This window comes from Rhamphochromis longiceps, linkage group LG1 (assembly GCF_057381845.1).
Source record: "Rhamphochromis longiceps isolate RC_006_pf linkage group LG1, R_longiceps_female_GT1.1, whole genome shotgun sequence".
NCBI classification, from domain to species: domain Eukaryota; kingdom Metazoa; phylum Chordata; class Actinopteri; order Cichliformes; family Cichlidae; genus Rhamphochromis; species Rhamphochromis longiceps.
In genome coordinates this window covers 42,983,495-43,006,190 of record NC_140557.1, presented here as the reverse complement: position 1 = coordinate 43,006,190, position 22,696 = coordinate 42,983,495, and the positions used below count along the sequence as shown (strand labels likewise).

General features: G+C 44.4%; 2 protein-coding genes across 3 annotated transcripts; one reads left to right on the top strand and one right to left on the bottom strand.

The window, feature by feature from the left end:
* Positions 1 to 419: 419 nt before the first annotated feature.
* pdcd7 (programmed cell death 7) lies at positions 420 to 7,514 on the bottom strand. The gene is made up of 5 exons (XM_085410113.1): positions 6,342 to 7,514; positions 5,833 to 5,971; positions 3,123 to 3,353; positions 2,946 to 3,033; positions 420 to 850 (listed from the first exon to the last, which is right to left on the bottom strand). Exons 1-5 carry the CDS (start codon positions 7,203 to 7,205, stop codon positions 706 to 708), a joined length of 1,467 nt encoding a protein of 488 aa, XP_085266239.1. The 5' UTR covers positions 7,206 to 7,514; the 3' UTR covers positions 420 to 705.
* A 790-nt stretch (positions 7,515 to 8,304) lies between these two features.
* On the top strand, positions 8,305 to 20,628 carry spg21 (SPG21 abhydrolase domain containing, maspardin). 2 transcript variants are annotated; one of them, XM_085410124.1, is made up of 9 exons: positions 8,306 to 8,507; positions 8,648 to 8,710; positions 14,126 to 14,287; positions 16,493 to 16,573; positions 18,822 to 18,967; positions 19,045 to 19,153; positions 19,595 to 19,702; positions 19,793 to 19,933; positions 20,140 to 20,628. In XM_085410124.1, exons 2-9 carry the CDS (start codon positions 8,648 to 8,650, stop codon positions 20,248 to 20,250), a joined length of 921 nt encoding a protein of 306 aa, XP_085266250.1. In that variant the 5' UTR covers positions 8,306 to 8,507; the 3' UTR covers positions 20,251 to 20,628. The 2 variants fall into 2 exon arrangements, with proteins under 2 accessions (XP_085266258.1, XP_085266250.1); XM_085410132.1 differs by lacking the exon at positions 14,126 to 14,287 and having other exon boundaries at positions 8,305 to 8,507.
* Positions 20,629 to 22,696: the final 2,068 nt, after the last annotated feature.

Genomic DNA, 22,696 nt, shown 5'->3' with positions numbered 1-22,696 from the left:
ATTAAGTGCATTACGTGTTTTCACAGTGGAGGACAATCATTAAACATGGCAACATGACCGAAGAGGTCAAAGAAAGTACACGTGATCCCTGTGAGATCAACACCTTTTCAGCTCTTGGCTCCGATGTTTATACAGGGCAGCTAATCAGAAGACCAGACGTCTTAAAGGGGGGCTGTAGTATTTGTAGCTAACAATATAGTGTAAAGTCTTTGAATAGAAATGAAGCTGCTGCACACCACAGAGCTGAGAAAAGCCACGATCAGAGGACGCAGACACCGTCCTGCTGTGCCCACTCCTCTGTGATCGAGCAGCGTTTACCCCTCTCATGTGAGTCGGGCTACAGGTGACACTTTCTCCTAAACACATGGGCACTGAACCATGAGTAATATGTTGCTGTGGATAATAAACTGCGTGACAACTTCATATTGTTCATTTTATTTTGTCTTTAGAAAATTCATCAGAGTAAAATACAAACTGTTACTGAGTAAAGAAAACAGGCATAAGTCCATACTGTGGGCTGTTCCACGCTGCACCTCACAGATAAAACACTTCCTGTTGTCCCAAGAAGGCTTACATCCGTTTCAAATGCAGAGACTGCTGCTCCTCTCGTCTAAGCGTCGATGGAAGCGCGTTGAAAGCTCCAGGTAAGCTGCGGCCATCTTTGTCACCGTCACCTGGTTGTTGCACTGTGCAGCCGAGGACCAGTCAGAGGTTCTCACAGTCCGTGTCACTCGTCTGCAGGGCGGAGGCCCAGGCCTGGTCTGATGGGGGGTTCGGCAGGACCCAGCTCTGAGGAACGGATGAACTACCAGGATGATCTACTGCCACCAAACATGTGTCCCATTCTTTTCTGAAACACAAATACGTGGGTGGCAGAACTCATGTTATTAGTCAAACTGCTGGTATACGAATCATAGCTCGTTCTCTTACTGAACAGCTGTTTTTGCCATACGAGTCCTCTCTCTGTCACTTCTAACATTATACATGTGGGAACATTCAAAACTATGATAAATGCAAACACCAGACGCAACTGCAGCTGTTACGTCCCCACACGAGCCTTGCTGCTGCCACTGGAATGAAGAGTGGGAGTAACACACACTTAGTTAGCTCATCATCATCAGTGTGAACACCTCGAGGAAAGCAGAAGTTTGAAGGTCTGCAGCACTCAGGTATGTTGAACACAGTGCCGAGGAAGAGGATGTCAGCAGCTGCTGTCATTCCCAAGCCCTTCATTCTGCAGCGAGAAGGATCATCCACATTCAACACCGCTGCCACGCTTCCCCAGAGTGGACGTCCCAGCCAACTCAGGCTGGGACACTGTTGTACTCTGTTCTGCACACACCAACCACTACTCACTTACCTACATGTACATCAAGTGGCAAAGAGCCAACTGGTGAAAGAAGACCAAATACAGTTATACTGATAATATTTATCTAATAGATCACGAGCCATGTTTTCATAAGATGCCAGTTTAACCACTGTCAATAACCGGTACGAACAGTTTCAGTCTGGCTTCAGTTCATGTCACAGCACAGAAACATCTCTGGTAAAAATCTCCAATGATCTTCTGCTTGCAGCTGACTCTGGACTCATCTCCCACCGCATCCTCCTTCACAGATTAGCATCTATTGGCATCAATGGTTCAGCACTCGCCTGGTTTACCTCTTATCTCTCTGGCCGCTCACAGTTTGTTCAATTACTCCGTCACAGATCAGTATCTACTCCAGTTAATTCCGGTGAACCCCAAGGCTCTGTCCTGAGTCCTTTACTTTTTATCATCTACCTCCTACCCCGAGGTAATATTTTTAGGAAGCATAACATCCAGTTTCACTGCTATGCAGATGACACCCAGCTCTACCTGTCCTCCAAACCCAGAGCTACTCTCCCACCCACATCCATTTCTGACTGTTTAAGTGAAATCAAGTTCTGGTTTACTCACAACTTTCTTAAACTTAATGGCAATAAAACAGAATTTTAATAGGCTCCAGATCAAAACTGACTCCAGTTCCAACCAGTCTTTCGTTATCCATTGATAACTCTGATGTCACACCCTCCCCTCAGGTTAAGAGTCTTGGTGTCATCCTCGACAGCACTCTGTCCTTCACAGCACATATAAATAATATCACTCGGTCTTCCTACTTTCATCTCCGTAATATTAACCGTCTTCGTCCCTCACTCACACCACACAGTACCGCCATACTTGTCAATGCTCTTTTCACATCTCGTCAGGATTATTGTGATTCTCTTCTCTATGGTTTACCTCATAAATCATCCATAAATTGCAGTTGTTTCAAAATACAGCTGCTCGTATTATTTCCAGAACTAGATCCACTGAACATATAACAGCTGTTCTTAAACAGCTCCATTGGCTCCCAGTTCACCTCCGTGTCAAGATCCTGCTTCTCACTTTCAAAGGGCTTCATAACCTCGCTCCTCCATATCTATCCGATCTTCTCCATACTCACCCCTCCGTACACTCCGCTCTTCCTCAGCTTCCCTTCTGTCAGTTCCACCTGCTCGCCTGACTACCATTGGACTCAGAGCCTTTAGTTGTTCTGCCCCGAGACTTTGGATGCACTCCCACTTGCTCTCCGGACCACACACTGTCTCACCACTTTTAAATCACGTCTCAAAACCCATCTGTTTGGAACTGCATACACCTGATCTGTCTTAGGCCATTTTTACCTGCTCAGTTTTTATATTTGCTTTTATACTTTTATGACTGTTTATGTCTAAATTTTATCTACCATGTTTGCTATATGTACATTTTTCTTATGTTTTTTATGGTATTGTTTACGTGCTACTGTGAGGTGACCTTGAGGGTCTGAAAGGCGCCTATAAATAAAATTTATTATTATATTATTATTCATATTTTCTACACTTTCCTCACAAAGAGCCCAACAGAGAAAGCAAAGTGTACAAAGATGTGTGACGAGCAGACTGACCTGACGTGGATGAGCGCAGGCAGCGAGTGCTCCGCCTGGCTGTAATAGTCTCTGAAGGGCTGCAGGGCACAGCTGCCTGGGAACTCCACTATCAAACAAACACAACAGGAGTGGATGACAACACAGTCATATCCTGTGCACGCACACACACGCACACACACACGTGCACAGCCATACCCCCAAACAGCATGGAGTCTACTCTGTGCTTCCTCTGCAGTTGTCGCTCTCTCTCCTTCCTCACTCGGCGCTCCCACTCTCTCCTCCTCTCCTCCTCTTGCTCTCCTTCCAGCATCACCATCAGGGCCTTCTCCTCTGCCGAGTAAACTACAGTCCTCCTCTTTATCACCAGTCTCAGCTGCTCCAGGGTGCTGCTGAACACCTCATCGTTTTGCAACTCAGTCACAATGCCTGTGTGATGGAAATGTATTTTATTATTTATCACACGTTTCGCTTCTGTGTCACTCAGTTGAATTCATGCGGGACAGCATTTAGTTTCAACTTTATTGCACGCTCAACTAGGCTTCGTGAGGACATTGGAGACACCCAGGGGCCGTGTGGGGGGATTCGACAGGTGGAGATTTTTGTTCTAATATCTCTCAGGAAGTGGTGGGATGAGGCAGGAAACAGTCTTTAGGTGACACTCTCTCTTTCTCTGAGGGGTCAAGGATGACCTGTATTTAAAGAAGTGCTGTACTTTTCAGTGTTAAACTTCCACGACACCTGGCATAAATGGAGTCACATGTCTCATGTCTGAATCTATGTGCGAGTTTAAAGCCATTGCAGGGGGGTGCAGTATGAAAAGGGGAAAAAAAACAAAAACAAAACGCTTGGACACTGCTAGCACGGGGCACCACACAAACGCAAAGCAGGAGATGAAGCGTCACTGAATATGTTTCCAAACCAACTTCATTCTAAGCCAAAGACTAGAAAATATGGTGAAGCAAATCTTCCCTTTGGCTTCACCTGCACAGGTGCTGAGGTAGGTCTCCCTGCAGGGTTGCTTTTCCCTGCGTCAGGAGCAGCGCTGAGCTGTTTAAATCACAGACAAACAGGATCCCACATTCTTGATTTTTAGTTCACAAACACTTCTCATAATGACTAAATACTCCTGACATGTTGGAGATGTTTGCTCTTTATACAGTAAAGTTACAACAGGACAGCAGTTACAGCAAAAGAGTTTAAAAAAAATTTCAGTTTTGATTCGAAACGTCGTTTACGTGGACGAAACAGCTGCGTGTTCAAAATCACCCGTGTAGGTGCGGACGCAGCGTGAAAGAGTTAGTAGTTTATTTTATTACTACCTGTAATTTATTGCTGTTTACTTGTATTTGCTTAACTGTTTACTAAATGTTTGAGGTGTGAAATAAACCAAAATATGGGCGTGTGTGTGTGTGTGTGTGTGTGTGTGTGTGTGTGCGTGTGTGTGTGTGTGTGTGTGTGTGTGCGTGCGTGCGTGCGTGCGTGCGTGCGTGCGTGTGCGTGCGTGTGCGTGTGTGTGCGTGCGTGTGTGTGTGTGTGTGCGCGCGCGGCGAACATTTTTCTTGCAAAACAAAGGGGGGCCAGCAAAAAAAGTTTGGGAACCAAACCCCAAGCCATCAAACTCCTGAACACTCAATGAGTGGACTGACACACACCTACCACAAGCACTTTTTTTTCCTCATACACACACTTTTTGCACAACCCTCTGTCATTGTTGCAGTGTTGTGACTGCACTGTCCTGTGTCTGTATAGTTCTGGTGTTGCACTGTTTGTTTTGCAATTTTGGCACACTTGTACTTTATATAGTCTTTTGTTGATTGCCTGTTATATGTAATATGTAGCACCAGGTCTCGGAGGAACTTTCTGACAACAAGGCCACTTGACTTGACCTGCCCGAGAGAAACTGCTGAATCAAACTATCCAGTTCTTTAAAGTAAGAATCTTGAATATATAAGTGGGATACTAGATATTATATAATAAATCACATGTGCAGTCATCATTGTGTAAGGTTTATTCTAAACAATCTACCAATTTTTTCCAGCATTGGTCTCATGTTTGCTTTGACCATATCAGTATAGTCGGAGGCAATTTGTATACAGGAGTATCTGAGACCATTTGAGGACCACCAAAATTGCCACTGTTTGAATAAAGTATAAGGGGACTGTCCTAACATGGGCATTATTCTGCCCATGTCATGTTATGAATTTGCATATAAAATACGTTTATGATGATTGCTGTCCACAGCAACTTTCATGTTGTTTCTCAACTTTTGTGCCAAATGTTCTATGGCAGTTGTGAACAACCCAGGGCTGAGGGGGGAACCTTGTCTCATGGACCTTTGTGAATCAAATGCGTCCAATATAAACCCATGTGTCAAAACGAAGGCCAAAGCCAACTTTTTCTAATGTCTTAAACAAATAATCCCATTCAGCACAATCAAAGGCTATCTAACATAGCCTTGTTCTTAGTATAAGAATGTAAAGCCTCCTTTTAGCTGAGATTCCTGTGTGGTGATATTTTCATTAGCTGTCTTCTTCATAAAAGGAAGCTAAGGAAATAATCCTCGTCCTCAAATATTCTTTCGTAGCATCCCACCAGACACCCATTTTTGTGTCATCTCAGAAAAAAAATGTATGTCACCCCTAATCATTATAGCAAATAACATGTCTTTAAGTAAGAACACATTCAAACGCCACCAACGACTTTTGGGGGTCTGTCAAATGTTTTTAAGGCTCGGAAAAATTGTCCAACTGTAACCATGGTGAAGTCTGCAAAGCCCATTCAATACTAAAGCATTAAAGACTCCAGCATAAATTAATAAGAAAGATTCAGGTTTGCTGCAACCTGATAGACAGGGGGAGAGTCCACTCTGAGAGTGCATCCAGCTCGATACAACACCTACTCCCACCTTTCTTGGATACCGCTTCTCTCCTCAGCCTACGCAGCTTCTCCAGGGATCTCAGGATGTCCTGCATCCTCTTCACATCCGCCTGCTTCTTCCTAACTTCACAAAGGACAGAGTCTGCAGCCATCTTCAGTTCCTTCTCCTGCAACACAAACACTGATGTTAGCATTTGGAACAACACCACACAGGACGACAGGCGCTATGACCGGAACAAGCTGTGGCCATAATGAGCCCTCTTCAGAGCGTTTCATTCTCCATACTTGATGCAGCCCTGACACAAGCGCGTTGGAGCACCTCTTGTTTCAGTACCAACCGCTCTTTAAGCTTGCTGCAGTCTGATTGGCTGCCGCTCATAAACACAGTCTTTGCAGCACTATGATCTGAGCCAAAAGTGGAACAAACTGTCCCAAACATGCAGTTGGCTTCATAATATGAAACCCTGGCCATGATTACAGCCACGGGAAGTGTAACAGTTAACTCTTTAAACACGTGGCTGACAAAATCGTTCATACCTTTTTCTTCTCCTCCACTTCCTGCATCAGTTTCATCCTCCATTTGTCTACAGCGGTCTCTTTGAGAGACCTGCGCTCTTCCGCGTCTTTCTCCTCCGTCTTTGCTTCTCTCCTGGCTCTGAGTCTGCGGAGCCTCCTGCAAGCAGCCCGGGACACTTGAGCCTTCAGCTCACCTAACCGTGAGGTGTCGGCGAGAAGTCTGGCTTTGTCCGCCAGCTCTGCCTTGATGCCTAAAGCCCTTAAGTATGAGTGCGTCCACTCACCGTCACCGTGCAGAGAGTGAGTCAGAGTGTGACAAAGGTCTTCCAGCCGTGAAATGAGCTGAGCTGCCCCGTACAGAGCCTGTCTGAGGGAGGAGATGGAGCTCAGTTGCGGCGAGTGCTGGCTCTGTAGCCTCCCGCAGCTCTTCTTCCCTGTGGCCTGTAAGAACTGTCTGACCCATTTCGTGTCCTGCTTCCTCTGCCGGGTCACATCATCGTCCGGATCCCGTGTCGCTACCGGGCCGCGGTGCTCCGTGTGGCTGCGGTTTGACGCTAGCTCACGGTCACAGCGAGGAGCGTGAGGCCGTGTTTGGAGTTGCTGGGGGGCTCCGGGGATGCTTGGGAGTGGCACGTTCAGGAGGTGTCCGGGGGGTGGGCAGCCGAAACCAGGCGGGGGCACAGAGGGGTCAAATCCATAAGGCTGGGCAAAAGGTGGCCCCGTGAAACCCACACCGAAGGGACGAGCGTCGTAAGCCGGCGGAGGCGTCCACTGTGGAGCCGTGAGGTCCGGCTCCCGCGCTTCGTGAAGCCCGGGGTGACTGTACTGCGAGTGCACATAGCTGCTGTTATAGCCCGAAGTGTCTGAGCGGTACGAGCTATCCATGGCCTGGTAACAGTCACCGTATCCTTGAAGAAAACTCGGAACCACACCGCTGAAACAGAACAGTACGCGGCGACTTTCTTCTTTAGTTCTTGATGTTTGTGTAGTAACCAACTTGCGGCTGCATCATCGCCACCTACAGGCGGAAATGTGGAACTCAGCCACTCAGGGGCCGCATCCTTGAGAAGGTACACTGTACTGTGGAGCTCCACAGTGGCTGCAGCCAGGTGCTCTTGGGGCATCCTTCGACGTACATGGCCTTCGCAGGCCGGAAGTGCAAGGCTTCTTAAAACGTTTGTTTCGCCGCATAAATGAGTGACATAAAACTGAGTACTTACTATTAAAAGCTTACTCTTCTGCCATGCTATGAATCCTGGGATAGCGTGGACAACGAAGGATACCCCCGACCCATCTTCAAATCCGGAGGACGCATTTGTTTTTGTTGTTGTTGTTTTTTGCAATGCATTTATTGAATAACAAAAACACGGCACAGTGCAGACGTCACAAACAGACAAGTGCAGATGAAATAAAGGAGCACAAAAAAGGACAAACAGTAAAAATAAGTAAACTGCCAAGCAAAATTACATGAAATGTGCAAAGGGTTAACATTTAGTTTTTCGATATTCTTCATCTGCTTCTGCAGCAGCCTTCGTTGTGACATAATCAGCTTTCAAATCGGTCCGAAAGATTCACCCCCTGAATTGGGAGACGACACTACACTTCATGTTTGAAAAACATCGTCACAGATTCACTCTTGCTGTTTTGCTTCCACCGCAATAATATCACGCTTCCTGCACAGCTCTCTCTCTCTCTCTCTCTCTCTCTCGTTGTGCTCCAAGAACAGTTTACCATCAAAAATCTGTTTTCTGCATGATTTGCTTACTTATCGCTCTACTGCAGAATACTTTTAAGGCGGTTGGCTGCTATAAAAACAGGCCAAGACAATCTCCTTCATGTTTTTCTGTGTTTTATCCTCATCACTGCAGATAATACAAACCTGGAGCAGTTACGCCATATTTGCGTTAGATAAATTAGATTATTAGCTTGAAAGGAAACAGCAGGGGGCGCTGCGCTGGAAGCTTTCGATTCATTCTTCATTAAACCAATAGAAGAAGTGGCACGGAGGTGAACGCGGCAGCCAGGAGCTTTTACGGAAGTGTGTGAAAGCAGAGTCACATGAGCAGGCGGCCGCTTAAGAAACGGTACCCCGACATGGACCTGGAGTCTCGAATACGGTGACTGACGTCCACGGGTAGCACGGGAACAGCAGCGTCACGGCGTCTCGGGCCGCGGTGAACATCTGTGGTAAGTCATTTAGCCGGTGCTCTCGTGCAGTTAGCCGCGGAGCTAACAGCAGGTAGCCGCGGCGGGTGGTGTTTTCTCCCCGAACCTCCCCCGGCCGAAGCACGCCGCCATCCTGTGACTGCTACTTTGTGTGTCCACAGATGGACGAGATTAAAGTGTCTCCGGACTACAACTGGTTCAGAAGCACGGTGCCACTGAAGAGAGTGAGTACACAGAGCTGCTCGGCCCACTGCGTCATTAAGGAAGTACACACTTGTTATGTCCTCTCTGTGCCTGCGAGGAAAAACAAACTCGCTTGCGGTTAGAAGCCAGGTTACTGTTTAGTACAGGTGCATGGCGGAGGCGGGCTGGAACCGAAACTATGATCCGAGCTCACCGAGGCCTTCTGCTCCACTGAACCACAACATGAAGAAAAAGCCATTTTTATTTAACTTTCGTGCTGGATTGAGCAGTATGAAAACAAAAATGTCAGTAGGCAGTCTAGAGTTTGCACATGTAGTTCGACTAATTACAAAATGATTGTTAAATATTTTTGCGAGCATACCCTGGAGGAGTCGGGGAGAGTTTACAGGAAGTGGCATTAGAAACACAACTTTGAGGTTTTTTTAACGTCTGTTCTAAATTACAGACCCTGATTTTGATGTAAGACAATTTAGACTTTTTTCTTTAATAGTTTTTAAATGCTCATGTTCAAATTTGGCCTCGGACTTTAAAGTGGGGAAAGGTGGGTGGATAGGACTTTAAAAGTTAATGTATGTGATATATGAAGGTATAATTTCAGAATCATCATCATCCATGTCTGAGTTTTCAGAGATGACTGAGCAGGAAACGCTCTAAAAACGTTGTTTGGAGTTGTTTATGTTGTTATACGTGTGTTTCTGACATGGCAGTGTATTTCATTTTGAAATGTCATAGTGATTGTGACAGTGCACATGAATACATGGAGGGTTACACGTGGATGCACAAGCATTCTCACCAGTCGTGTGCTCGGTGTGACCTTTGGCACTGAACATGACAACATCTCATATGATCCACAGGATTTTGGTGCAGCCGCATTTGAGTTGCACCACAAACTAGTTTTACTACATTAGTACTTTAGTACATTAGTACTACTATGTGCTAGTATGTACCACGTTTCCCCCGTCCATGTGTTAGAGCTGCTCTTCATCACGATATCTTCTCTTTAGTTCCAGTGACACTCCTCCAGGGAGAGTCACAGCAGCTTAGTTCTGCTCACACTAACACACTGCTGTTGGTGGTGCTGTCTGAACATGGGTTCACTCTGTCGCCGTGCCAGGAAATAGTTAGGCTCCAAGTGGTTAGTCTGTGAGCTACTGAATGCCTGGCTGTCCTCAGATCTGGTGTGCATGAGGCTTTCTGCCACTGCAGACTTCCTGCTTTGTTGTCATGTGAGCACTGAAGGCTTCTGTCCTTAACACATGTTGGTCAGTCAGCCATCTGTCACATGGTCACATTTATACTGATGTTGTGTGCAGTAGTCACAGGGCCGCTGCTTTCAGCATCACGTGCTCGGACAGCTAAACTAGGGCGGCATGGACGATAAAAAATCTTTTGTTTCCAAGCTTCATTTAATCCACAGCTGTGCAGTGCCCATATTTGTGCAGTAGAGAGTAAAAAGTGTTCAATTTCAATTCAATTTTATTTGCACAGTGCCAAATCACAGCAACAGTCGCCTCAAGGTGCTTTATATTATAAGGTAGACCCTACAATAGTACATGCAGAGAAAACCCCAAAAATCATATGACCTCCCCCATAAGCCATCATCATCATCATCATCATTTATTTATTTATTTATTTATTTATTTATTTATTTATATAGCACTTTAAAAACACACCTGGTAGACCAAAGTGCTGTACAATACTAATATGCACATAGTAATAAAACCAGACATAGCAATAAAGTTAAAAAACAATAAAAAATAAAAAAAATAAAATAAAAATGTCAGTTACCCACAGAGTTAAAAGCCAGGGAATAAAAATAGGTTTTTAATAAAGACTTAAAAACTGGCACTGATGCAGCCTGTCTAATATGGAGAGGAAGGTTATTCCAAAGCATCGGCGCGGCAACAGAGAACGCTCGGTCTCCTCTAAGTTTCAGCCGTGACTTTGGGACTGAAAGCAGCAACTGCTCAGCTGACCGAAGGGAACGAGTGGGGACGTGGGGCTTCAACAAATCAGACAAATAAACAGGTGCCAGACCATTAGGGATTTAAAAGCCAATAAAAGGACTTTAAAACGGATCCTGAATTCAATTGGAAGCCAGTGTAAAGAGGCCAAAATCGGAGTGATGTGATCAAATTTTCTTCTACCAGTTAAAAATCGTGCCGCAGCATTTTGCACTAATTGCAAGCGTGACAAAGTGCCCTGCCCAACCCCTGTTAAAAGAGAATTACAATAATCTAAACGTGAGGTAATAAAGGCATGAATAACGCTTTCCAAGTCACGCTTGGAAAGAAAGGGCTTAACCTTTGATAAACGTCTGAGGTGATAAAATGCTGATTTTACCACCCCGTTTACATGGTCATCAAAGGTGAGTGCAGAATCAATTTTAACTCCGAGATTTGTGATCGAACTCTTTAGTTGGGAAGTCAAAGCTGCAAGATCAACATCCAGAGTATGAGAAGAACGATTTGGGCCAAATAAAATTGCTTCTGTCTTCCGATCATTAAAATTTAAAAAGTTTTTTGCCATCCATGCTTTGACATCAGTAAGGCAGTCAAGCAGAGGTCCAGTTGGGAGACTATCAGAATGACTAAAAGGTAAGTAGAGCTGGCAGTCATCTGTGTATAGATGGAATGGCACTTTATGCTTTCGGAAAATCGCGCCAAGAGGCAAGAGGTACAATGAAAACAATAACGGCCCAAGAATAGATCCCTGTGGAACACCCCAAAGCAGAGGGGCCACAGAGGATGAGGCCGACCCCAACTTAACACAAAATGTCCTATTTAAAAGATAGGACTTTAACCACAAAAGTGCCGAACCAGTAATTCCCACACAGTGCTGTAAGCGGGAGATCAGCAAATCGTGATCCACAGTGTCAAATGCAGCTGTCATGTCCAACAAGACCAGCACTGCATATTTACCACGGTCTGTCGCTATCAGGATGTCATTCATAACTTTTACGAGGGCTGTCTCAGTCCGGCTTTAAGCCATTCCACAGCACGGAAAGATTTCTGACAATTTAGAGTCATTCAAGTAGTCCATCAACTGAGTATAAACAATCCTTTCCAGAATCTTACTAAGAAAGGGAAGCTTAGAGATGGGTCTAAAATTTGATATGACTGAACTGTCTAATCCTGGTTTCTTAAGTAAAGGATGTATGACTGCATGCTTAAATTCCCTAGGTACTTGACCAGACAAAAGACTAGTATTAATAATGTTCAGAATATGTGGTCCGATGATAGGAAATACCTTTTTAAGAAAACGGGGAGGAACAACGTCATTTGGAGAGCCACACGGTTTAGCATTCAACACAAGTTTCTCTAAATCAGATAAAACAATTGGTAGAAAAGCAGAGAACAGACTTGAGCAAGAACCATGCATGGCTGGGTCAGCAATAGGTAGAGTCGGAGGTCTCAAACTAGCAACCTTTTCCACAAAATAATTAAGAAACTTATTGCAATCACTTTGGCGACAGTGGGAAGGAAAAACTCCCTCTTAACAGGAGGAAACCTCCTGTAGAACCAGGCTCAGGGAGGGGCGGGGCCATCTGCTGTGATTGGTTGGGGTGAGAAGAGAAAGACAGGATAAAAGATATTAGATAAAGATTTAGCTACTAGCCAAATCCAGTGGAGTGGTTTGGTTTAAACTAGAATAAAACCAACAATGGTCTTAAAAATTATATATTTTAAATTAAAATAATTAAAGACACTACCCAAAAATGGGTTTTAATCTAGTTTAAACCAAACCACTCCACTGGATTCAGCTACACTTTGGACAGTGTTTCTGGAATGCAGTAGCTAGCGAGCTGATTGGACACCAAAACAGCCAATCAGAATTTGTGTGTGTGTGTGTGTGTGTGTGTGTGTGTGGATAATAGCAAACACTGAAATACATTTCTTGCAAGCAGCAATGAATTTTCTTCACTCAAAATAATTTTCTCCTCAAAATGCAACATTTGTATTTGCAAAAATTATGTAGGCGCACTCAGAATAGAGGCCCAAAAATAACAGCATATACTGAGGCATCCAACAGAATGAATGCTGGATAGAAAGCACATGCATAGAAAAATGTTTGGGTAGAGTAGAAGCAGTCCGTTTACCGCAGCATATATGTAACATGAGCCAGGCCTGCAGCACTCATCATTCTGTATTTAGTGAACGCTGTAATAAAACTCCAACATGGATACATGTAGTGAGCATTTAGTCACAGATGGGCGGCACGTAGAATGGCCAACAAAGAACCTGGCATCACATTCACGCTGAATGATGAAATGAATATAAAATGTACAAAAATCAGAACATATAATGAATGCTTTTGAAAAACAGAGATGTGACTGAATGGGCTCAGGAAACGGCAACTGTAAAATGTTTGGTCTCCATTAGGGCTAGGCGATATATCGAGTTTTTTTTAAAAATATCGATATATTTTCATACGAGATATAAGATGTGATAATATCGTTTATATCGATATAGTCTATGTTACGTTATAATTATACTTGTGGAGCCGCAGGTTTGCCTCTTTCATCCACTTTTGTCTCTACGCAACGTTACTCGGCCTCGCCTCTCCTTCACTGAACACAACTCCCCCTCCCCCATAGCTTCACCTGCAGGCAATGACAAGATGAAAGAGGAAAATCTCCGTTAGCGAGTTACCGCGGATCGCCCCGTGCGTGGGGCTGGACGGCGTCAACGTGTTAGCGAGCTAACCGCGCTAACGACATGCAGCCCGGAGGGGCTGCACGGCCTAAAATCCTTTCATTTTCTCAAATCGACAGCGCGCTTTATGTATGAATTCTGGTTGTGCTTACTGACCGCGAACCGATTTTATGTGGTACACAGCGCTCAGCAATCTGTCAAAAAATGTTTTAATATGACTTTGCTAAGCTATGGAGCTGCACCGCTTGATGGATTGTCGGAGGATTACAGCTACCGAGGAGGAGCCTCGCGGAGTGATACGTTCTGTGCTTCAACGTAATATTACCGTACTGTGTGTGTATAAGGACCACAAATGGCACCTGTTCAGAGACGTGGTGCAGCTGTGAAATCTGTCTCTTTGTTATTACGCTCAGCGTCTATTAGTTTACATTTTGACTGCATAATTGTGAGCTTTTTGTTATGCACAAAAACAACATTGTTTTCTTTTATTTATGGACCATGATTATTTAATAAATGCTGATAATTTATTTTTGAGTAATTTCTTCATGTACATCTACGCTGTATGTAAATAAAAGTGCCCGTGTGACATCTGGGACACAGTGTGACTAGAACTCTCTTTTTGTTCTTAACTTAAAACTTAAAAAAAAAAAATCGAGATATGAATTTTGGGTCATATCGCCCAGCCCTAGTCTCCATCACAACCTTTAAGAGCTGCAGTCTTTCTGTTGACATGTTGTTTTAAATAGGCAGCTGGTCTCTGTCATGTGTTTCTCTCCTCAGATTATTGTTGATGACGATGACAGTAAGGTGTGGTCACTGTACGACGCTGGGCCAAAGAGTGTCCGCTGTCCCATCATCTTCCTCCCTCCAGTCAGCGGCACAGCGGAGGTGTTCTTCCAGCAGGTGCTGGCTCTGACGGGCTGGGGCTACAGAGTCATCTCGGTGAGCGATCCCGGTGGACTATTGTGTGCAGTAACTCTGCACAGGATAGTCTGCCTCAAATTTCTTTGGCAGTTCTTTGAATAACATATTAAGTCCAGTTGCTACTGGAAGATGAGACGCTCTGCCACAGTAGCACAAAGCCTCAGTCGGGATTAGGAGTGGGTTTTGATAATTGATTTTCCGATTAAAATCAATTTTACCTTGGATAAAGCAATATCGATTCATTCAATCCTGAATCGATTTTTAAATATAAATGTATTTTGCCAGAAACACCAGAATCTCAGGTTAAACTACAGGTGGGCGGCAGAAACTATATAAATCTGGCCCACGGATTTTGACTATACCGCTCTACCGCGATAACGCATGTTGATGGTGTCATTAAGCTGTGCCTGTTTTGGACGAAAGCATGGGAGCGGCTGCAAGCAGTATCATCTGCAAATTATGCCGGGCGACAGTCATAGCAAAGAGATGAAGTACTTTTGAAATATGGGGAAAGCCAAAAACTGCGCTTCCTCCAGTTCCGTACCATCGATTCATTAATGCTGAATTCTCCTCTCTATTCCCATGTTGTTGCAGTATATTAATGACTAACCTCGTATTGTGGATGGATCATCTCAGTTGTTCTCCTGACTGAAGTTTGGTCCGTTTACAGCATCCTGCCATGCGATTACATTTGTCCCTGACCATCAGACCCCCACGTTAAATTTTATCGAGTGGGGGAAAAAAAGTTAGCGTTCATCCTCCAGCTTCACTGTTTATATTATGCTAACATAGCTGTGTAGCTAGCGATCACGTAGCACATCATTATATAGCAGCTAGCCCAACTTCAGTAACCCTGCAAACGCCACTGCTGTTTAGTTTCCTGTCTTCATTTATGTTGGAAGTGATAGCAGAGCCGAACGTTTGAATGCTTCAGAAATCTCTCAGTCAGAACATGCTATGTCATGTTTAGGTGGAAGCTAGCGGGTACCGCATAAAATCGGTTCGAGGTCAGTGAGCACAACCAGAATTCATACATGAGGCGCACTGTCGATCTTTGAGAAAATTAAAGGCTTTTGCCCCTTGTAGTGTGGAAAACACGTTATACAGAAGAACAGAATATATCACGATGTAAGTCGTTACCGCACATGCTTCAAATTATAACGTGAAATGGATTTTAGGTCCTATCGCCCAGCCCTAGGTTAAACCTCACAAAACCATTTCATCAACCAGCAAACCGCTAAAACAGTAAATGAGAGCAGGTGAGCGGATTCAGCACAAACACAAAGCGTGGACCTGACGCATCAGGTGCATCTGTGAGCCGACAGCTCACAGATTCTGATGCTGCAGGTTTTCTCACTTTCCGACCAACATTCACGAAACCAAAAGATTCAAACTACACTTCATGTTTGATAACATCGTCATGAATTCCCTCTGACTTCTGCTGCTTTGCTGCCACCACGGTAAAATCCCTGAACAGCTCAGTTTCCTGTTTTCTGCATTATTTACTTGCTAATTACCCACCAGTCAAACATCGCTGTCCACCGCTGTTTTTTTTGTTTTTTTTAATGACTTCCAACAACAAAGCCTCATTTCTGCTGTGTCATACTGAAGAAATACAAACTTTTTAAAATTATGCCAAATTGCAAAACGCTCAGCTGTGTTTCTAATCAAACCTCTGTAACTTTGCTCTGCTTCACTTCAGCAGCATCAGGTAATATTCAGATGTTGATTCATGGTTTTCTTTCATTTTTGTTCTACTGCAGAATGTTTTTAAGGTTATCTGTTATAAAAAGCCAGGCCAGGAAAATCTCCTTCATGTTTTTCTGTTTTATCCTCAGTTACTTTGACACAAGGCCTCTGCTGTGATGCTCACACCTCTGATGAAGTCTCACAAGTGTCAGTACTGATAAATGATCAGAATCATCATATTTCTGAATGTCTGAGTTAAAATTGGATCTAATTGAGTCGTGGATCGAATCGGGACCTTGTGAATCGGGATCAAATCAATTCTAGAAATCAGTGACGATACCCAGCCCGAGTCAGGAAGTTGTGAAACTGTGGGAGTGTCTGCCGCTGAGTCGGGGACATGATGGACCTGCTTGAAATGTTCATTGCTAACCCCACACAGTTTGTTCCAAGTACAAACTTACTAACCAGATAATGGAATATGCCTGACACCACTAACTGAATGTGATGGCGTTGTTTTGGTGCTGTGATTTGCAGCTGCAGTATCCCGTCTACTGGGATCTCATGGAGTTCTGCGATGGCTTCAGGAAGCTTCTGGATCATCTGCAACTGGATAAAGTAAGGCCGTACTTTGTGTTGACGGTGACTGATCTGTATGTAGACCAGAGTTGTGATTATGCTACAAACGGTTATTTTGACAGTCAACTAGTCAATGATTATTTTTGCGATGAATCGACTAATCAGATCATCATCCATTGGACGTACAGCTTATTGCGCCAGCAGCATCTGCTCTTATATAACTATCCTTAGCTTACAGCTTTAAGTGTGTAAGGTGTGTGCTAACTAACAATAAAGACAAGATGATAGTTTATTAAACTTTAATGAAATTTGCAGATTGTCTCTCTGGAGGTTAATAAACTCGGCCGTCTGCTCCTTGCTATCTAAAATATAACAGGACACTGAAGTAAACTCTCGACCATCTCACACTTCAGTTTAATCAGTTTTCTGTTTGACGTTTATTCAGCTGTGTTTAAACTTTAATCTCAGCCAAACAGAGTTATTCAGGAACAAATAAAACACTGAAAAAGCCAAACAATAACATTTTAAGTTATCTAAATGACTTCTATATCAAGTTTAATCTGAGTAGCTAAAGACTGCGCACAGTCTGAAAACGATGTGCTGGGAGTTCACTGTTCTTGCCGGCTCTAAGGAGCCTTGAACCCCGGCTCACTATCGAGCTGGTGGGTAACAGACGTCTCCGAAAACATCGGAGCGCTTTTGCAAACATGTGATGTCTTGATAAACCGGGTAGATATTTTAATTTTACACTGCTACATATTTAAGATGTTAGAAAGATATTTAAGATATTGCAAAATATCTTAAGTTTATTTCATGACCCAGAAAGAGTAATATTAAAACTAAGTAGCTGCCACCATTGTGGGAAACTGGAATTGGCTGGGCCGTGCTATGAATTGTGGGATAGGTTGGGCCACAAAGGACACACCTGAGCCATCCTTCCAATCTGGGGGAAAGGAGGACGCATTTGGATGAGTCTTTGAACTTGGATGGCCTTTGTCACGTCACTGTAACGCAGGGGTCCCCAATCCCAGTCCGCGAGGGCCGGTGTCCCTGCAGGTTTTGGATCTCACCCTGGGTCAGCACACCTGAATCACATGATTAGTTCATTACCAGGCCTCTGGAGAACTTCAAGACATGTTGAGGAGCTAATTTAGCCATTTAAATCAGCTGTGGTGGATCAAGGACACATCTAAAACCTGCAGGGACATCGGCCCTCGTGGACTGGGATTGGAGACCCCTGCTGTAACGTAACGGCCTCCAAAAGATGCGGCCCTTAAATTTGGACACAGCTACAATACAGCTTCTTCTTCTTTGGCATTAGACGACAGCTGGCATCCTTGTACATGCAGTGCTGCCATCTCCTGTTTCAGTCCGTTATTACACTCTTAAATCCTGCTACTTATTCCTGCGTCTTTCAGGATCTTACAAAGCTTCAAGTTAGCGACTATTAAATTAGTCGTCGACGATTTTGATAGTCAACGTGATCGTGACTGGTCGACTAATCGTGGCAGCCCTAGTTGTGATCAAACAGTCCTCCCACCTCCTGCTGACAACTTTACCTCAACCGTGGTCAAGAAAGAGAGGGCTCTGACTGCACTGGGCTCTGTAATAATCATTGTTTTTAAACTGCGCTGTCACCTTATCTCAGTAAGAACTCATAAATGCCTACACACAAACAATATTATGGAAGGCTGTCGGGTTTTGAAATCCCTACATGCTGGTGTCAGTCAGGCTTCAGTCGGCTTTGATCCCGCTCAGTGGATTTGGCCAAAGCACTAGAACCGCAGCTTATGAGTGCGACCACCCTGACCGTGAGCTGAGAGCAGAAACGGAGGTCATGCAGAACTCTGCCAGGGTCTAAAACACAGGTTAGGCTAATGAGCAGTGTGCTTCAGGAACCACCACAGTGCCCCCTTGTGGGGAAAGCAGTTCCTGCACTCTGCAGATACTGTGATAGAAAGTGTGTGTAGCGGAGTCCATTCACACCAGAGCAGAACTGCTGACAGTGGCAGGCGTGTGGATGTAATCATGACATGAATATGGATGCAGAGCTACATCTGAATGGCTGGAACTGCGACCTCGTGAAACCTGCTGTTGGACACCGCTGGCACTCGCCATCATGGCCACAGTATGAACAGATGTTTACCCAAAACTAGGACAACTTTCACTCACTCCTGCTGGTTACCGTTCACATGTTGTTTTTAACTGAACGTGTATTAAGGTGCAGAGCTCATGGCCGGTTCGAGGTGTGCCTCGAGTGTGTGACGGTGTTGCTGTGACTCTTCAGGTACATCTGTTTGGAGCATCTCTAGGAGGATTCTTGGCTCAGAAGTTTGCTGAGTATACACACAAGTCTCCCCGAGTGCACTCGCTCATCCTCTGCAACTCATTCAGCGACACCTCCATCTTTAACCAGACATGGACTGCAAACAGGTGCTTTTGATGGATGGATGGATGGTGGATGGATCAAAGTGTTTGGTCAATTTCATGTGTGTTGTGTTGTCCCTCAGTTTCTGGTTGATGCCAGCGTTCCTGCTGAAGAAGATTGTTCTGGGAAACTTTGCAAAAGGACCTGTGGACCCTAAAATGGCAGATGCAATTGATTTCATGGTAGACAGGGTAAGTGTGTGCGCGTCTGTTACTTGTACAGTGTTGTTACCACAGAATACCTTACTGCTCGATCAGCTTTTCCAAGGCAGAGATATTTCACTTTGCTAAACACGGTGTTCTTTCAGGCTGAAGAACAGGACCATTTAATTAAGAAATTGGAAAATGGGTGCAACAATTATACAAATATATACGGAAACCCAGTATATGAGGCTGAAACTCAGTGTATACAATTCTTAAACCTCAATATTTGATTTGAACACCTTTTATTTATCGACACAGCCTGAACTGCTGCCGACAGCTTTCTTTAAACCAGTGCAGTGACATCCTTGTGCTCCATCAGCCGTGTCTGAATAGAGCCAGAGGTGGGTGGGTGACCCTCCGACTGCCCACTGTGAACACAGCAGTGTAACCTTGTGCACCTCTCTCCTGTCTCCCCTCCTGGTCCCGCAGCTGGAGAGTTTGAACCAAAGTGAGTTAGCATCGCGACTAACGCTCAACTGTCAGAACTCGTATGTGGAGCCACACAAGATAAAGGACGTTGCTGTGACCATCATAGATGTAAGTGTTAAAGCAGAGTTGTCATGAAGTATAGCAGAACCCATTCAGCTGCTCCTGTCACCTGATGTGGTGTTTCCTCTGGATGTTGAGGTGTTTGATCAGAGCGCTCTGTCACTGGAAGCCAAAGAGGAGATGTATAAGCTGTATCCTAACGCCAGAAGAGCGCACCTGAAAACGGGAGGAAACTTCCCGTACCTGTGCAGGAGCGCTGAGGTCAACCTCTACATACAGGTAGGCTGTTTCTTCCAGGTCTGTTTCCTGTGTAGCACTTCTCCACAAACACATTCTAGCCGAACTCGTCTTCTGCAGGCAGGATAGTCTGTTGCAGCTTTAGATGACGGAGGATGATTTTCATGTTGGATGAGCTGTGCTCGCTCACTGATCATGTCGTTGTGTGTCGTACGCTGTCAGCTGACGTTGTTTTAACTTGTCTACAGATTCATATGCGCCAGTTTCACGGGACAAGGTACGCTGCTATAAACCCTGCCATGGTGAGCGCTGAGGAGCTGGAGATGAGCAGTAACCAGGACTCTGAAGACTACCAGTGAGCTGGCATCCACAGCTCGGGTCTTTCTGAGCAGGTTTCACAGGACGCTGGCAGATTTTCTGTGGAGTTCAACAGCTAACCAGCACGTAACCTGAGATTATTTTTTATTGAACACATGAAGCAATATTTTGATTAAAGAAGACCTGGACACAAATGGGACTTTTGCACTGCGCTTTGCTTAAAAACATCTAACACTCTGCCTTATGTGGAATGATTCTGTGTCACTTGTACTGCCTGGACTGTGTTCACGCCTGTTTGGGACGGAGGATAAAGTTAACACCACCAGCAGTAAACTGGTGTCATGTTAATAGCAAGATGAACAGAAGGATTCATGAAATGTTTGTATAACTCCTTAAGATAAAATGACGTTTTTGTCCAGTGTCTTTGTCACATGTGCAGCTGTTTGTTTGTTTGTCTCATGGACGTGAAAATACACTTTACATGGTTTCTGTACAATGTGAGCAGTTGGACTCTTAAGTGACACAAATGTTGTGGACAACTTCAGGCGTCACTAATGCGCAAAGCTTTTCTAGCTCATCCCAAGCCATGAAAACGTTATCATGTGGACTCTGAAATCACCCGAGGATGACGCAGTGCTTCTCAGCCTGGGCACATGCCGAGTCAGGAATCCATCCCCGTGCAGGTCTGAACAGTCATCTGTGGTGCAGTCCAGCAGCATCTGGTGTGGAGCAACCTGAGGCCTGCCCTCTGCCTAACAGTGCCTTATAGCATTTTTATAAACCAGACATACTTCTACACTGAAATCTGTGCAAACACTCATGGTGCTGTAAGTAGACCTGCAGGGAAAAGCACATTTAGTTGGTTTTTATCAGATCTGACAGGTGGCTGACCAGTTTCATGTCCCACTGGTCAGGGTTGAAGTTTATCCTGCCCCCCACCTCTACTTCAATCTGTTTTTCAAAGTAACTGCCTGAAAAATGTCATGAAGCGACGTGGCGGGATTTTCTTCTAAAAGGCCTGCGACACAGTAAGTGCTGGGAGTAGTGGTGCTACAGTCACTGTAGCAGGAGACGCATCCCTGGAGACGATTACACTTTGAAATAAGCACGTTTCAGTGACATTGGCAACTACAGCCACTTCAGGTGAGGCTGTGAAGTCAAAGTGTCAGCTGTCTAGATGCTGTAAATACAGTTGGGTCCAGAAATATTTAGACGGACATTTTTCTAATTTGGGTTCTGTACATGATGAATTTTAAATTGTGGAGCTAAAACATTTCTTTGTAACCCAATCGCTTCGTTTTAGGCGCTCAAAAGTAATCGGACAAATTATATGACAGAAAATGGAAATTTCTAATACTTGGTAGAAAACCCTTGAAGTTTTTGATTCATGGACATCAGCAGATGCTGGGTGTCCTCTTTTGTGCTCTGCCAGGCCTTTACTGCAGTTCCAGTTGCTCTTTTGTGGGCCTTTCCTTTCAATAAGTGAAGATCAGGCAATTGACGCCTCAGAATTCTGTCACATTATCAATAAACACCAGTGTGCCAGTGCCACTCACTACCATGCATGCCCAAGCCATCACACTGCCTGAACTGTGTTTAAAGGGGCTGTGGCATGTTCTGGATCATGAGGTTTTCCACACCATCACTCGGGTAGATTGATCTTGTCTTCATCTGCCAAAGGATGTTTTTCCAGAGCTGGAAGTCTCGTCTTTATGGTACACTTGGATATTGTTATTCCTCCTGGAGAGTTTTGTTCACTTGGTTGTTGTCAAGGGGTTTCTCTTGACCATGGAAATGATCATCTACCACTGCTGTCTCCTGTGGATGTTCACCAGCACTCTGACTTTCTCTGTTATGTTGGTTTCAAGGAACACCAATTATGTTCCCTGGGCATGTTTACTCATTTAAAAGTGTCAGAAACACTGGCATTGATTATTTTACTATTTTCTTTTATAATTTTGATTTTTTTTCCGTTTTCTGTAGTGATGCAGATGACATGTGACATCACTTCTGTTCTGGGTCAATCTTACCCACAACATAACAGATGGCTTGTTTCACCTGCATGGAGATCTACTTTGACCTCTTGTTGCCTGTTCACAGCAAAATTTGTCACATGAAAGCACCACACCTCACATCAGCTCCAGCTCTTTTATGACATTGATGACAGAACATATCCTGAAAGAATACACTGAAAGCTGAGACTCAAAAACATGTCTGTTATGTAACTATAATTATGTAACTATATTTGGAGTGTTTCAGTAAAGAGGTTAACCCCCCCCCCCTGTCAGTGTCTAAACATATATAAGGACCTAACTACATAAACCATGGCATTTAAAAAGGAGTTGTACGTTTTGTTTTTGTTCTTCATTAATGGAATTGCACAGAACTGGTCAAGGACGGCCACACAAGTTTGCCAGCAAAGACCCGTCCGACATGTGTTCTTTGTCCCAGGTGAGGTGCACATCCAGACAGAAGAGGATGGAAATA

Excerpts from the sequence above, each read along its gene's own strand:
- pdcd7 (XM_085410113.1), bottom strand. The coding sequence starts at position 7,205 with ATGGATAGCTCGTACCGCTCAGACACTTCGGGCTATAACAGCAGCTAT. Across the intron at positions 3,034-3,122 it reads AGACTCCATGCTGTTTGGGG|TGGAGTTCCCAGGCAGCTGT; the intron begins GTATGGCTGTGC and ends TTTGTTTGATAG. Across the intron at positions 851-2,945 it reads CCTGCGCTCATCCACGTCAG|AAAAGAATGGGACACATGTT; the intron begins GTCAGTCTGCTC and ends TTTGTGTTTCAG.
- spg21 (XM_085410124.1), top strand. The coding sequence starts at position 8,648 with ATGGACGAGATTAAAGTGTCTCCGGACTACAACTGGTTCAGAAGCACG. Across the intron at positions 18,968-19,044 it reads CAGACATGGACTGCAAACAG|TTTCTGGTTGATGCCAGCGT; the intron begins GTGCTTTTGATG and ends GTTGTCCCTCAG. Across the intron at positions 19,934-20,139 it reads AGGTCAACCTCTACATACAG|ATTCATATGCGCCAGTTTCA; the intron begins GTAGGCTGTTTC and ends ACTTGTCTACAG.